This window comes from Stenella coeruleoalba, assembly GCF_951394435.1.
Source record: "Stenella coeruleoalba genome assembly, chromosome: 1".
In the NCBI taxonomy this organism is placed as follows: Eukaryota; Metazoa; Chordata; class Mammalia; order Artiodactyla; family Delphinidae; genus Stenella; species Stenella coeruleoalba.
Window position 1 is genome coordinate 1,099,583 of NC_137169.1, and position 14,355 is coordinate 1,113,937.

At 64.5% G+C, this 14,355-nt stretch overlaps 1 protein-coding gene across 1 annotated transcript in view; it reads left to right on the forward strand.

Moving 5' to 3' along the window:
* The first annotated feature begins 952 nt into the window (after positions 1-952).
* The window catches only part of SKI (SKI proto-oncogene), a 58,417-nt gene continuing 45,014 nt past the window's right edge, over positions 953-14,355 (forward strand). Inside the window, exon 1 of the mRNA XM_079927341.1 lies at positions 953-2,210. Coding sequence (XP_079783467.1) covers positions 1,242-2,210 — 969 coding nt within the window. The 5' untranslated portion in view covers positions 953-1,241. The remainder of the gene's footprint in view (positions 2,211-14,355) is intronic.

Sequence of the window (14,355 nt, forward strand, 5' to 3'; positions counted from 1 at the left end):
GCGGCGATGCGGCGGCGGGCCGGGCGCCTTCGCAGCCTCGCAGGAAGCTGCCGCCACCGGATGGGGGACCCGGGGCGCAGCCGCCGCCACCGCCCCCGCCGAGTGGCCTTCCGGCGGGCGGGCCCGAACGGAGCCGAACGGGGCTGAGTCCCGGACGGGCGGGGCCGAGCGGAGCCGAGCGGAGCCGAGTAGCGGCCGGGCGTGCCCGAGCACAGCCGAGCGGGCCCGAGTCCCGGGCCGGCGGGCGGGCCCAAGCACGGCCGAGTGCGGCGGAGCGCCGAGCGCGGGCGGGGGGAGCGCGCGTTCCTGGAAGAGCCGGACCGGGGGGCGGGCGCATTCCTGGCCGGCGCTCGGCTGAGGCGGGCGCGCGGCCCCAGACGACGCGCGGGGCGGGGCGGTGGCGCGGGGCGGGGCGGGGCGCGGGGCGGGGCGGCGGCGTGAGCTCAGCGCCGGGCGCTCAGTCCGAGCTGGAGCGAGCCGCCGGGAGGATGTACGCCGAGCCCCGCGCCGCCGCCGCCGCCGCGGTCTGAGGCCGCCCCACAGGCGCTCCGCCGTCCCGGAAGCCGCGCGCGCGCGCGCGGGCGGGCGGGCAGGCCGCGGAGCCGGGCGCGGGCGGCGGGGTGGGCGCGGGCCGGGCCGGGAGGCCGGCGGCGGGCGCGACGCGGCCGGCCAGCGCCGCCGGGACGAGCCGGGCGGGCGCCGCGCGGTGGGAGGAGCGGGGCGGCGGCGGCGGCGCGCCGCGCGAGGACGGCCCGGCGGGCCCCGCGCCCGCGCCCCCGCTCCTCCCGGGCCCCTCGGCCTCGGTCGCCGCGGAGATTCGCGCCTCGCGGCGCCGGCACCTGCCCGCGCGCCCCCCGCGAGCCCCGGGCCCGCGAGCGTTGGCGTTGGCGTTGGCGGCGCGCGCTGGGGCATGCCCCGCGCCTAGGGCCCGGGGGGCGCGCGGGGGGCGCGCGGGGGGCCCGGGCGGCGGCGGCGGCGGCGGGCGCGGCGCGGGGCGCGTGGATGTGGCGCCGGGCCCGGGCGGCGGCGGGCTCCAGCGGCGGGACCCCTTCGCCCCGCCCGCCTTCCCCTTCGCTCCGCCGGGCGAGGCCGAGGCCGCGGCCGTGATCGGCCGGGAGCCGGCGGCGGGGGGAGGCCGGGGCCGGGGCCGGGGGCGCCGCCGGGGCGCGCGGGGCAGCGGCGGGGGCCGCGGGGGCCCGGGCGCGCGGGAGCGGGAGCGGCCTGGGGAGCCGGAGCGCACCATGGAGGCGGCGGCGGGCGGCCGCGGCGGCTTCCAGCCGCACCCGGGGCTGCAGAAGACGCTGGAGCAGTTCCACCTGAGCTCCATGAGCTCGCTGGGCGGCCCGGCCGCCTTCTCGGCGCGCTGGGCGCAGGAGGCCTACAAGAAGGAGAGCTCCAAGGAGGCGGGCGCGGCTGCGGTGCCGGCGCCGGTGCCTGCGGCTGCCGAGCCGCCGCCGGTGCTGCACCTGCCCGCCATCCAGCCGCCGCCGCCCGTCCTGCCCGGGCCCTTCTTCATGCCGTCCGACCGCTCCACAGAGCGCTGCGAGACCGTGCTGGAGGGCGAGACCATCTCGTGCTTCGTGGTGGGCGGCGAGAAGCGCCTCTGTCTGCCGCAGATCCTCAACTCGGTGCTGCGCGACTTCTCGCTGCAGCAGATCAACTCGGTGTGCGACGAGCTGCACATCTACTGCTCGCGCTGCACGGCCGACCAGCTGGAGATCCTCAAAGTCATGGGCATCCTGCCCTTCTCGGCGCCCTCGTGCGGGCTCATCACCAAGACGGACGCTGAGCGCCTGTGCAACGCGCTGCTGTACGGCGGCGCCTACCCGCCGCCCTGCAAGAAGGAGCTGGCGGCCAGCCTGGCGCTGGGCCTGGAGCTCAGCGAGCGCAGCGTGCGCGTGTACCACGAGTGCTTCGGCAAGTGCAAGGGGCTGCTGGTGCCCGAGCTCTACAACAGCCCGAGCGCCGCCTGCATCCAGTGCCTCGACTGCCGCCTCATGTACCCACCGCACAAGTTCGTGGTGCACTCGCACAAGGCCCTGGAGAACCGGACCTGCCACTGGGGCTTCGACTCGGCTAACTGGCGGGCCTACATCCTGCTCAGCCAGGACTACACGGGCAAGGAGGAGCAGGCGCGCCTCGGCCGCTGTCTGGACGACGTCAAGGAGAAGTTCGACTACGGCAACAAGTACAAGCGGCGGGTGCCCCGGGTGAGTGTCCCGCGCCACGGCCGGGCCCGGGGAGTGAGTAGGAGGGCGGGCTGCGGAGAGGGTGGGGGTTCCTCCCGGGTCAGGGGCTCTGCCTCCCCTACACGTCTCAGGGTTTGGTTTGGTTTTAAGGAAATTTGGGGTGGCGCTGGCGTCCCCGTAGATGGCCATGTATCTGGGAGGAAGGTCCTCCCGTCCGACTCCTAGGACAAGCCGCTTGCCTGGTTGGGGGCCTCGAGGGCTGGCCAGGGTGGGTGAAGCCTTCCTGAGGCCCATAGCCGGTGCCCAGCTGGGCCGGCAGGGGCAGGCTTCAGACCTCGGACTCTTCTGCCCTGAGTCCCGGGAAGTTTGATACCGGCCGCGTCCAGGCTGGAGCCGGGAGCCCAGGCCTTCCTGGGGCCCAAGGAGGTGTCCAGGCCGAGTTGGCGGAAGGGACCCGCCCTGGCCCTAACGCTCCCGGGCTGGCACACGGAGGGGCGCCTGCCCCTGTGTCCTAGCAGACAGAACTTGGCCGGGCAGGGCCTGTTTGTGCCTTGAAGGTTTGGGAGACACACTAAACCGAAGCCAGGTGTTCGGGCCGTGGTGGCAGGGGGCCGAGACTCGGCGACTCCAGCTCTGTGTGTCTGCCCTGGCCTGCCAGGGAGTGAATCCCAGAGTCCCCCGTGCGGGGGCGAGGGCCCCTTGGCACTGGGCTCGGGGACTGGTCAGCGGGCACCCGGGGCCCCGAGTGTCAGGGTAGCCGCCGGCCTGCGATTTGTTTTGGATGTGCACGTTTCCTTCTCTCCTTCTCTCTGAAACGCTGAAGGGCGCCGCGGGGAAGGGCCGCTGGCCTAGTCCCTGTTGTTTGCCAGACGGAGGATCTGTGTGATCCAGCCTGGCAGCTCCCGGGCCACTCGACGCCGAAACCATTCAGTGGGGTCCACGCTAACTTTCTGTGACATCTCCCCCCTCTCCCCGAGTATTTGTAACTTTTCTTTTAAATATCCAGGCTCATTAAATTGCACACACAGAATGCTGCATTGGCTCAGCTATTCTTGGGAGGCCTAATTAATTCAGCTATTGCATCAAACTTTTTTTTTTCCAAATCTGTGAATAGATGCTCCCGCCCGGTTTTCTCTGGGCGCCCCTCCAGCGGAGTGTCAGAGTCTCAGGGAGCGGAGGAGGGGAGGGGAAGTGAGGGCCTGTCGCCTGCGCTCAGAGGGGCCACCGTGTGCGTTTGTGGATTTGTGGTGTTTCTGCCCTTGGCTAGGCTGGCGCCCAGGTGGCAGCTGTCTGCAGACTATGGGGCTGGGATTGGGCGGGAGGGACAGTCTGAGTGGGCAGCGCTGGTGGGGGAGTATGCTGTTGGGAACGGCCGGCTGGCCGGGCCCTTCGTTGTAGACTGGGAGCTGGCTCTGGGTGGCATGGTGGGCGCTCCCTGCACACTGGGGGCCTTTCTGTTTGGGGTGCCTGCCCCCTTGACAGCCATCGTGGCCCGAGGGAGCCCCGTGTGCAAGGTGGTGCTGGGTTCTGGCCGACAGGGGAAGCCCGTGGTGGGTCGCTTACCCCGGGGTGGAACGCAGAGGGGCTTGTCTCACAGGGTGTGTGTCTGTGTCTGTGTCCGAATCTGGGTCGTGTATGTTTGTGGCTGTCTTCCTGGGGTGGGCTCTTTGTTGCAGCTGCAGACCCGGGCCTCAGCCCTCTTGCAGCAGGCTCCGCTCTTCTGGACATGGGTGTCCGTAGGCTCAGCTTGTGGGCCCAGGGACTGCCAGGTGAGAAGGCAGGACCGTCCCCTGAGCCACAGTCCCAGAGAAGAGGTCAGAGGGGGCTTTCGTGCCTGGTGATTTCAACAGATGGTCAGCACCACCCTTTCTCCTTCTGTGCTCCCCCCAGCGCCGCTCAGAAAGCTCATTCACCCGTTAAAAAAATCTCCCCCGTGATGACGAAGATGTGGTCGCTGTAAGTGGTTGTTGGGGTCCCCAGGCCGAAGTGTCAGCGCGGCCTATCCTTGCAGTGGTGGTATGGGCCGGCGGTCCGGTGTCCCTCCTTCCGGGCCTCGGCCGTGTGGCTGGCTGGCCGCTCACACGCTCCTGTGCCTTCCTGCCACTCCTGTACCTCGGGGGGCACTCCTCCCGCCGGCCTCGCCGCCTATCCTTTTCCCGGGACTGTGCTCACTGCCTTCTCTCTGTGACTATGCGGTTGGGAATTCTGGGGTGCGTGGTCCTTTCCAGAAGTCGCCAGCACAGCCTGTCTACATGCCAGGGACACCCCACCCGTGAGAAGGGGGGGTCTGAGCCTCAGGATCAGGGGGACCCATGGCTGCCCAGACCCTGCTTGTTCTGGAAGAAGCTGCCTGGGAAGACCCCCTCCCGGCGCCCTGCCCGCCTCTGTTCACCCCTCCCACTCCCTGCTCGACAAATTATTCACGGGTTGTGTTTTGATTTCTTCACTTTTCTCGTAGTTTAGTTTAATGTTTTTGGTCTCCCAAGGCTGAGGGCAGAGAGGAACAGAGTGTGCTGGCAGCGCTCTTTGTGGGGGCCTTGGGTGCCGGGGCCATGAAGTGAGCCGAAGTGTGTTCCAGGTGCCGGGGGCCTAGGGGTCGCCCGGGTCCTCTGCCGTCAGCAGTGGGCGGGGGCCAGGGACTCTCGTGGGGTCCTGGTGCCCAGTGGCCTTCTCTTGCCCTGCCGTGCCTGCGGCCTGACTGTGGTGGGGCGGCGATCCCAGCGTGGGACCGAGTGGGGGGGCGGGGCTCCAGCCTGAGCTGGAAACCCTTGAAGGTGGCGCGTCCATGTGTGCCAGCCGGGGCCCTTCTCAGTGATGCCCCCCACGCCACGGGGGCCCCAAGGATGTGCTCTCGGCCGTCCCACGGCTGTTGGGGCTGCCGGGGCCCCGGCTGCTGTCCTTGGTGTCCCGCGCTGGGCGGGTCTGAACGTGGAGCCCCACGGGGCTGCTCCCATGTCCTCGCCCTGTCCCTTGCTCCGTTCCTCACTAGCTGCCTGACCTTGAGCAAGTTTGCCTCAGTTTCCTCACTTGTGAAAGGGGGACTGTAGTAAGTAGCGGCCATTGGCAGTGTTTTTTGGGGGGTGTTTAAGTGATGAGGTCATAGGCGGGGTGAGGACGTGTCCTTTTGCTGCTGGGAACGTGTGGCGAGGAGATGGGGGCCTCAGAGCCTTCCCATGGCCCCCTCCCCTTTTCTTCTGCCCAGTCGGCTCTGTCCCTTATCTGATGGCGTTTGAACCAAACTGGACTGGTGTTTTAACGGTACGGCTGCTATCAGTCATGGCGGGACGTTGGTGCTGCCAGCCTGGCTACTGCCTGGGACGCACCCCTCGTTCCGCGGGAGGGCTCCTCGCGGGCCGAGCAGGCGGCGGGGCGGGGGTGTGCTGTCTCCCCAGGGCTGGAGCCTGGCCGTTCCTTGTGTGGTTAAGAAACGGGCTCCTGGGAACTGCTGTGCCTTCGGAGGGTCCCGCTTCTCAGACCGGAGACCGGGGATGGTGTCGCTCGCTGGCCCCTGTCCTTCAGACGCTGAGTCCTCGCAGGAGTCGTCTTTGTAGAATTGCCTGCACACCAGGGGCTCGTGGGCCGATGGTCGCCGTGGTGTGTGGTGTGAGTGTCCACGGTGCGGTCTGTCTGAATTCCTAGCGCTGGAACGGTTTCCCTGCGTCACCTGATGACGGCTCTCTAGTCAGAGAGCAGTGCTTCCTCAAAGTAGAGACCCGGCCGGGCTGTTGGCGTGGAGGAGCGTTGAGTCTCTTGGTGTCTGTTGCGGATCGGCTGTGGCTGTGGTGGAGGGAGATCTGGGCCTCTAAGCGGGCTGCGTGTTGTGCGTTCAAGCCGAAATGGCCACGGGAGGGCATGGAGTCAGGAGCGTGCGACAGGCTGGAAGGGACTCTGGCCAGCATGCCTTTCCCGGCACTCCCTCTCTCATGGGGGGGCTGTGCTCACCGGATGCCGTCAGGTTTGGCCCTAGATGTGAGGTTTGGCTGTCCTGTTTTTTCTCTAAGATATTTATTTCTCTACCTGTGTATCTATCTGTTTATCTATCTGTTTTTCTTGGCCGTGCCGGGTCTTAGTTGCGGCCTGCGTGCGGGAGCTAGTTCCCCAACCAGGGATCGAACCTGGGCCGCCTGCATTGGGAGCGGGTATCTTAGCCCCTGGGCTGCCGGGGAAGTCCCTCGGCTGTCCCTTTGTCCACTTGTTTTGCTCGAGGTTTTCATGGGGCTCCATGGTGATTCCCTGGCCTTGGACGCTCAGCTGAGAAGGCGGGGTGCCATCGGGCGATGATGCGAGGCCAGGCTCCTGGACGGGCCCCGCCCCTTGTGCAGGAGGACAGGGTCTGCGGGTCCGTCTGGTCCTCAGCGCGAAGGCCCCAGAGTGAGGCCGGGGCCTTGTCAGAAGGGAAACAGCAGCTTGAGGAGCTTCTGGTTGCTGCCCTGAGCCCTGTGGTCAGCCGTGTGTGAGGGAGGGAAGGCGTGGGGGGCTGGCCCTCAGTCTCTGTGCAGTGAGCGGGCCACGTCTGCCCGTCTTCAGCCATCCTGCCGATGTCCAGGATGTCTCCTTGGAGCTGGGCGGGGCCCTCGTCTCTCTGGGGGCAGCAGGGTCCTTGAGTGGCCCTCGCCTCCGACCCTCCTGCCCCCGGGACCCCTCAGTCGGCGCGGGGCTTCGAGAGTAGGGCCAGTGGCTCCCACGCTTCGTTGCAGCGCGTCTGGGTACCGTCTGTCTGAGATGCCAGGCGAGGCCCACAAGGAAGTCTGGGGAGGGTGACCGCCGGGCGCCGGGAGGGCCTGGGGGAGGCGGTGCTTCCGGGCCCTGCGCCCCGGCTGTCTGGCGGGAGGTGTCCGTGGCCGGCGGCCGGACTCTCTGTGGCCCGGAGACTGTTACACAAGCAGCAATAATGTGTCTCTTTCTAAGGATTGCGAAAGTTGGGGAGGATTTCTCCACTGGAAGAATTATGCAAGTTTCAACTGAAATGTTTTTTAGAAGTTTCTTTGTTTTGAGTTAAAATACAGAGGCTGAATTATTTCCTTAAGATCTGTGAGAGCTGCGGGAGAGGGAGAAGGCTCCATTCCTCCAAGGGCCCTTCCTTCCCTCCTGCCCACTGGTCATGGGGCAATGGGGCGAGTCCAGGGGGGCTGGGCCCTGAGATCGCGGGGCGGGGGCTCTGGGCCACACGCATCTGTGGGTTAATGAGGGCCGACCCGAGCCTCAGAGAAGGGACGGGAAGTCGTTTCCGGGAGTGTGGGGCCCACGCGGTGGGGTCTGAAGCTGGTTTTGGTCGGAGTTGGGTTAGCACTGTGAACGGTGTCCGTGTGTCCGTGTGAGTGGAGTGGGGCGGGCGGGGCCTTGGGCTGCATGTGTGTCCACGGTGTGACCTGTGCCAGCGTGGCCCGGGCCCCCATGCAGCCTCAGGGCAGGGGGGGAGCAGAGCACAGCTCTGATGCTGCCGTCTGTGAACACAGGGCTGGCTTCCAGAAGCCCCTGCTTCAGTGCAGTGGGACGGCCGGGGGAGCAGACAGGACGCTGTCGGATATTTGGCGTTTGCGTCTCCTCTGATTTTACATTTTTGATTTAGAAAGACTCAAAGAACACTGCGACTTCTTGATTTTGCAGCTACAGATAATTCAGGAAGTTGGCGTGGCTCTGTGGGCCGCGCAGCCCGCAGCGGTCAGGCCTGCCCCGCGGTCTGGGCTCTCCGGGGAGCCCTTGTTGCGGCCGGCTCTGGGGTTGTGTGTTTGTGGTTGTGTTGTCGGCTTCATGGGGGGGGTGTTGGTCTCGGCTGGGTCCCCAGTTCCGGGCCTGGAATAAATACTCGTTGAATGACTCATAGAGGCATGAAATCACTAATCGTCAAGGTTTACTGGCAGCTTGGCTGTGGATGGCTAGAAAAGGAGAGAGCGGGGAGCTTTCCCGGGAGTGGACAGAGCTGTCCTGTAGGTGTCGGGCGTCCTCGCCCTGCTTCACATTTGCTTGGGTCTGCATGGGGGGTTCGAGGGACGCTCTCCCTGGACAGGTCTCGTGTGGCGTCGGCCCCGACGTGTCTTCCGCTGGGATGCTGGTGGGCTACTTCGAAAGGAACATCTCTTGTTGAAAGTAGGCTCCCCGCGACGTGGCCAGCAGCGTGGAACTGGGTTGAATGTCAGGACTGTAGGTGGGGGCGATGGATGCATTTTGGGGTCAGTCACTGGATGTCAGGTGGTCCTGTGTGCCCGCGCTGGCCTCCCTCAGCCCCCGAGGAGCTGTTGGCCACGTCGTCACAGGAGCCAGGTGGTTGTGATTGGTGCCTGGGGACCTGCCCAAAACCTGGGCCTGGCGGCACGGTCTTCTCCGCACCCCACTCTTCCCAGCTGGGCAGGGGCGCCCCCGTGCCTCTCCTGCGCCACGTAGCGTGTTCCGGGAGGGCCGAGGGTCTGTCCCGCTTCGTGTGCAGGAAACCACCCCAGCATGGGAGCCCACCTCCACATCATGGGCCGTCCCAGCCACACCCACTGCCAACAGCCCTGGGGAGGCCGGCAGCCCACCTGGCTCTGAGGCCGGGGGTATCTGGACGGCCTGTGGGGCTGTGACTGGGCCTGTGAGTGGCCTGCTTTCTGGGTCCACATCTGTTCTCTGACACCTCAGGGTTCTTTCATGTTGCCGTGGCCCTGGTTCGTGGCTCAGGCCCGGTGGGTGGGCGAGGCATCCACGTGGCAGCGGCAGTGACAGGCGAGCTGGCCAGTGGCCGCGTGTGCTGCCTTCACACCCGACCTCCTCGCTCTCCGGGGTCGCGGCCGTGCTCACGGTTCCTCTGGCCCGTCCTGGTGGACGCGTTCCTGTTTGCCCGGCGTTCTCCTCTTGGATCAACTCACTGCTGCCCTTCCACCCTTGGAACAAGAGGGGCGGGCCGTTGGCCCTGCAGAGCCCCTCTCACCCTGCGTGCGGCTGGGGTGCCTCACACGGGGACCCACGGGTCCAGCCGTGGACGGCAAGGTGCACAGTCTTCATGTGGACCCGCTGGGCGCGGGCCGGGCCCTAGAGACGGTGGGGCCTCGGCGCCCCGGTGCTTCGTGTTCCAGCCGCCGCGAGTGAGGCTGGGCTGGGAGGCGGGTGTGGGCGGGTGTGGTTGTCTGACTCCAAGACGTCGCCCCCTGTGGGGCGGGTGTGTCTCTGGAACCGTGGGCGGGTGCTCCGTGAGCCCCTGGCGGAGTCGGGGCAGATGGGGCGGGGGGCCGCTGTGCTGCCCCTGGAGGGGGGGCAGGTGCATGTGTCCCGTGGGTAGTTCTGGAATCCCCTGGCCCCTCCCCGCCGGAGGTCAAGGCAAGGTAGAGGTGCTGGGCTGCAAGGGGGAGCCTTGGGGGCGGGGGGTCTCTGCTGGCCTTGACTTCCTTCTGCACTTGGGGTGGGGACCCCAGGCCTGGCGTGAAGCCCCGGGGGTCCCAGCCCTGCCCTCCCTGGTCTCGCCTGGGGCTGCTGGCTCCCCTCACCTGCCGCCTCCCGCTTCCTGGCGTTCGAACCACGTTGCCCAAACCGTTAAAAAAATTATACTCCCAAGTTGAATGATATGCAAATGTAGTCAATTAAGCGAGGGGATTTTAATTAGCAGTTTAAGTTCATGTGTGAAGTGCCTAGCCTTAATTACTTGACAGTTTTGTTGTAAATTTGCTAAGTTTTTTTTTGCAGAACTATCAAAACTGTGATTTTTTTTTAACATCCTTGTATGTAATAAGTGTCGCCTAGCTTGCCTGACCCTAGTGGGTCTTTTCTGCATTTATAAAGCTCTTTAGGCTGTGAGACCAAGGTGGGCCCTGGGCTGGCCCCGCGTCACTCCAGGAGGTAAGCTGTGCTCCACGTGGCCTGAGCGGCCGTGCGGGGTCCTGGGCTCCCTGGTGGGGGACGCTCAGGACCCTCCTCCCAGCCGGGGTCCGGCCACCTGCAGTGGAGCTGGGGCTGGGCCATGTGCCGACGGGTGCGACTGCAGAGGACTGAGAACGCGGCGCCTGCCCTGCCCGGCGCTGGCACCCCTGCGGGCTGGGTCCCCGGCATCCCTGTCTGCCGTGAGGGCCCGGGGATTCCGAATCGCGCTCCTTCCCCACGGCGAGGAAGAAGGCCTCCACTCCTGCCGCCCCCCACCGAGCCGACAGTGCGGCCCGAGGCCGGCCCTGTGTCCAGTCTGCCGCGGGGCGGGTGTCCTGCAGGGGAGGTTGGAGTCTCCTGTTTGGGGAGAACTTGCTTTCATTTTCCTGTTGCTGCTGTTGAGGTGGTCTTGAGTCACTTGGGGGGGTCTCCCGTGGTTTTTAGTGCCCCTCGGGGTTTAACTACCTGAGCTGGAGGCCTCTCACGCATCACGTACGCAATTAGGCTTTTAAACGTTCTGTTAAACGCTTACACTTGTGTTGCGATTTCTCTCATGCGTCCCCGTGCCAGAGGCCCTGGGGTCCCCGGGACTGAGGAGTGTGGCCGGGATTCCACAGGCAGCCCTGCAGCGTGGCCCCGCGGCGGCTGTAAGCGAGCGGAGGGATGGGGGCGCAGGCCGTGCCTGGGGCTCGCGAGAGTCGCAGACGCTCCGGAGCCGCCTGGGCCTGTGCCTTTGCGGCTACGGGGTGAGTGGAACAGAATCCTGCCCAGCAGAGCCCACCGCCTGAAGGGACCAGCGCTTGTCTCTCAGTGCCATGGTGACATGTCTGTGACTTATAAACTGGGAGATTCAAGAGTGCCCCGGAGTCGGGAGGTCAGTTCACGCAGCCACACACCGGTTCCACACGTGCCGTCGTGTTACTCGTTTCTTTTCATCTAGCTCCTTCCTCCTTTTTATTTGTTTTTGTTTTGTTTTTTTTTGGCGGTACGCCGGCCTCTCACTGTTGTGGCCTCTCCCGTTGCGGAGCACAGGCTCCGGACGCGCAGGCTCAGCGGCCATGGCTCACGGGCCCAGCCCCTCCGCGGCATGTGGGATCTTCCCGGACCGGGGCACGAACCCGCGTCCCCTGCATCGGCAGGCGGACTCTCAACCACTGCGCCACCAGGGAAGCCCTCCTTCCTCCTCTTTAAAAGCAGACCCCAGGCATTATCTCACTTCATGTTTAAGTGTTTCAAGATCCGTCTAACAGATACAGAATTGGAGAAAATCACCACCACTCTGCCATTAGCGCGTCTGACAAAATCGTCGAGAATGTCTTAGTGCCAGCCGGTCCCCGGCCTGTGTTTGGATCCCCGCCGTCTCAGACACAGTCCCCTGCGGGGGCCTTGTAGGATCCGCGGCCGCCGTTGTGAGTGGGTGACAGCCCTCCCTTGGGCACACGCCCCTGTGTGCACGTATCTCTGTGCACGTCTGTGCGTGTTTACAGCCACGTAGCATTTTTGCGAGTAATCTGTGGTATTGAGGGTCCTGGCGTTTATTCTGCATCCGACGGTTGGGCCACGTTTTTGTCATTACAAGTGAGGCTTCAGGGAGCATCTTACCACGGATCCCTCGCAGAAACCTCAGCACAGCCGCGCGTGGTAGCACGGAAAGTCATGCACACCTGCCAGCTGCTTCCTGCCCCCCCCCGGACACCATCCTGAACGTCCCCGTGTCTGGACCTGTGTCCAGCGAGGCTGCTGGCTCCCCCTGGGTCTTGTCGTGCGGTCTGCTGGCCTGGTTGCTGGGCGCACACCAGCCTGTCCCCACTCTTGTGTCGATGGACTTGGGAGTGCCTGCGAACAGGAGTGTGGAGCGTCCTTGGTGCAAGCGTGTGCACGTGTGTCTGGAGCACGGGCTGTGCTGGGTCAGAGGTCATGCTGAGCTGTTTTCTGAAATGGTTGTACTGGCTGACCGGCCCCTGCGGGGAGGGGAGGGGAGGGCCTGGGTCCTGAGGTGGCTCAGATCAGTGTCACCGCAAGTGCATCTCCTCAGACGCCTGGGACTTCCGGTGAGTTTCTCGTAGGAGATTTGGTGGCTCAGAGCGAGCTCCCTGGCCTGTTTCTTTCATTTAATTATTCACGCACACGATGTGTCTCTATACTTCTCTGGCATCTTTGGTCGCGTGGGGTGACTGTGTGCTTAAATCTGCGCGCACAGTCCTGGGCATCTCTCAGGAGGCTCTGACCCCCGCAGGGTGTAGGCCCTTTTTAAGGGCTCTAGATTTTGTTACCAGAATTCTTTCTCTAAACGGTGTGCCAGTTACACGCCCACGTTCCTACCTTCTCACAACGTTAGGTTACCGTCATTCAGAATAGCTTTGTTAATGTGAGAGCTGAATAGCTCTCGATTCCTTTTTTGCTAATGGAGTCGGCCATTTTGTTATTTTTAGTATTTTTTTCTGTAATTCTTCTTATACGTGGTTTTTTGGTGTGTGGGGTGAAATATATGTACCATAAAATTTCCCTTTTTTTTTTTTAAGTGCACAGCTCAGTGGCATTAAAGCACGTTTACACTGTTGTGCAAACATCACCACCATCATCTCCAGAACTTTCTCATCTTCCCAAACTGACACACTGCCCCCATGAGACACTCACTGGCCACCCCTCCCCCAGCCCCGGGCCCCACCCTCCTACTTTCTGTCTCTGTGAGTGTGATCCTCCAGGGACCTCACAGAAGCAGGATCACACAGAATTCGTCCTTTTATGTCTGGTTTATTTCACTCGGCATCGTGTTCTCAGGGTCCATCCACGTTGAGCAGGTGTCAGAATCTCCTCCCTCTGTGAGGCAGAATAATACTCCGCTGGGTGGACGGACCACATTTTGTTTATCTGTCATCAGACAGTGGACACCTGGGTTGCTTCCATGTTTTAGCCACGCTGAATCGTGCTGTTGTGAGTGGGTTTAGCCTTCCTTCAGTTCTGTCGGGCACGTTCTCACGTGTGGAATGGCTGGTCACACGGCAATTCTGCGTCTGCTTTTTGAGGGCCCTCCATACTGCCTTCCACAGCAGTGGTGCACCTGCGTCCCGGGTTCCCCATATCCTCGCCGACACTGGTTTCTGTTTTTTGATGGCGGCCACGGGTGTGAGGTGGTGTCTCGCTGTGCTGTGACTCGCGCTCCCCGATGATCAGTGATGCTGAGCATCTTGTCGTGAGCCTGTTGGCCGTGCGTGTGTCTTCTTTGGAGAGAGGTCTGTTCGAGTCCTTTGCCCTTTTTGAACCGGGCTGTTTGTCTGGCCTTGTTCAGCTGTAGGAGCGCTCTGCCTTTTCTGGAGTCTGATGCTTTGTCGGCTGCTTCAGTCACCCCTCTGTTGTCACTGTGGCTGGACACCCATCTTTGTACAAGGAGACCCCACGTGCCTCAGAGACTCTGGTGCAGCCGGGCACAGTGGGAGGGGTAGTGACCTGCTGGAGGAGGGGCTGCCGGCAAGTCTCACGGTGGAGCGTGGCGGGCGGACCTGGATGCAGACGTCGTCCGTGATGGGGCGTCCGCGCTGTGCCCGGCTCGTGGGGGCTGGGAGGGAGCCTGCAGGGGCCGGGGGTGGCTCTGCCCACCACGCGCGGGCCGTCTTCTAGTCCTGGGGAGGCCTCTGCGAGGGCTGCTGCGCGTGTGCCCTGGTCGGGGCCAGGCTCTGGACAGATGGCCGGGCCTCGGCCCGGGGTGGGGAAGGGCAGGGCAGGAGCGTGTCAGGCTCCGAGGGGCGGCCCGGCGAGCCTGGCGTGAGGCTGTCTTCTCTCTGTGAAGTCTGCCTCCTGCCCCAGTTTCTGGAGAAAGTTCTGGTAAGAGGAAGTGATGGACTCTCTGAAACTGATGCTTCTCCCCACACAGAGAACCGCGTCTCCACCTTTTAAGCGTGTCACCAGATGTGGGTGGCGCGCTGGACCCAGAGCAGGCGGACACCCACCCCTGCCCTGGACAGCTTGGGGGCAGCTCGGGGCAGGAGTGCCCGCTGGCCGGACGCTGACTTTTCCCGGGAGACTGGGAGGAAGGTCAGAGCTGCTCCTGGGCAGCTGGGCGGCCGACGCCGAGCTCGGGGGCCAGCATGCGGACCTGCAGCCCCACCTGGCTCGGCTCCAGGACAGTTGGGAGGCCCAGGAGCCCGAGCCCAGGACCGCTGGCCCCTTGGTGTCCTCCCTCTACCTTCGGACACCGCTTTCCGCGTGGCTGGCGCTCGTGCCCCTCTCGTGGCCCTGGGCCCAGACCGGCCCCCAGCCGTGATTTCCACTAGTTTGGCATTGGTTTCAGGAGGCCACGGTAACAGGGGGCCCGGGAGACATGGGTCCTCCGGGTGGGCCA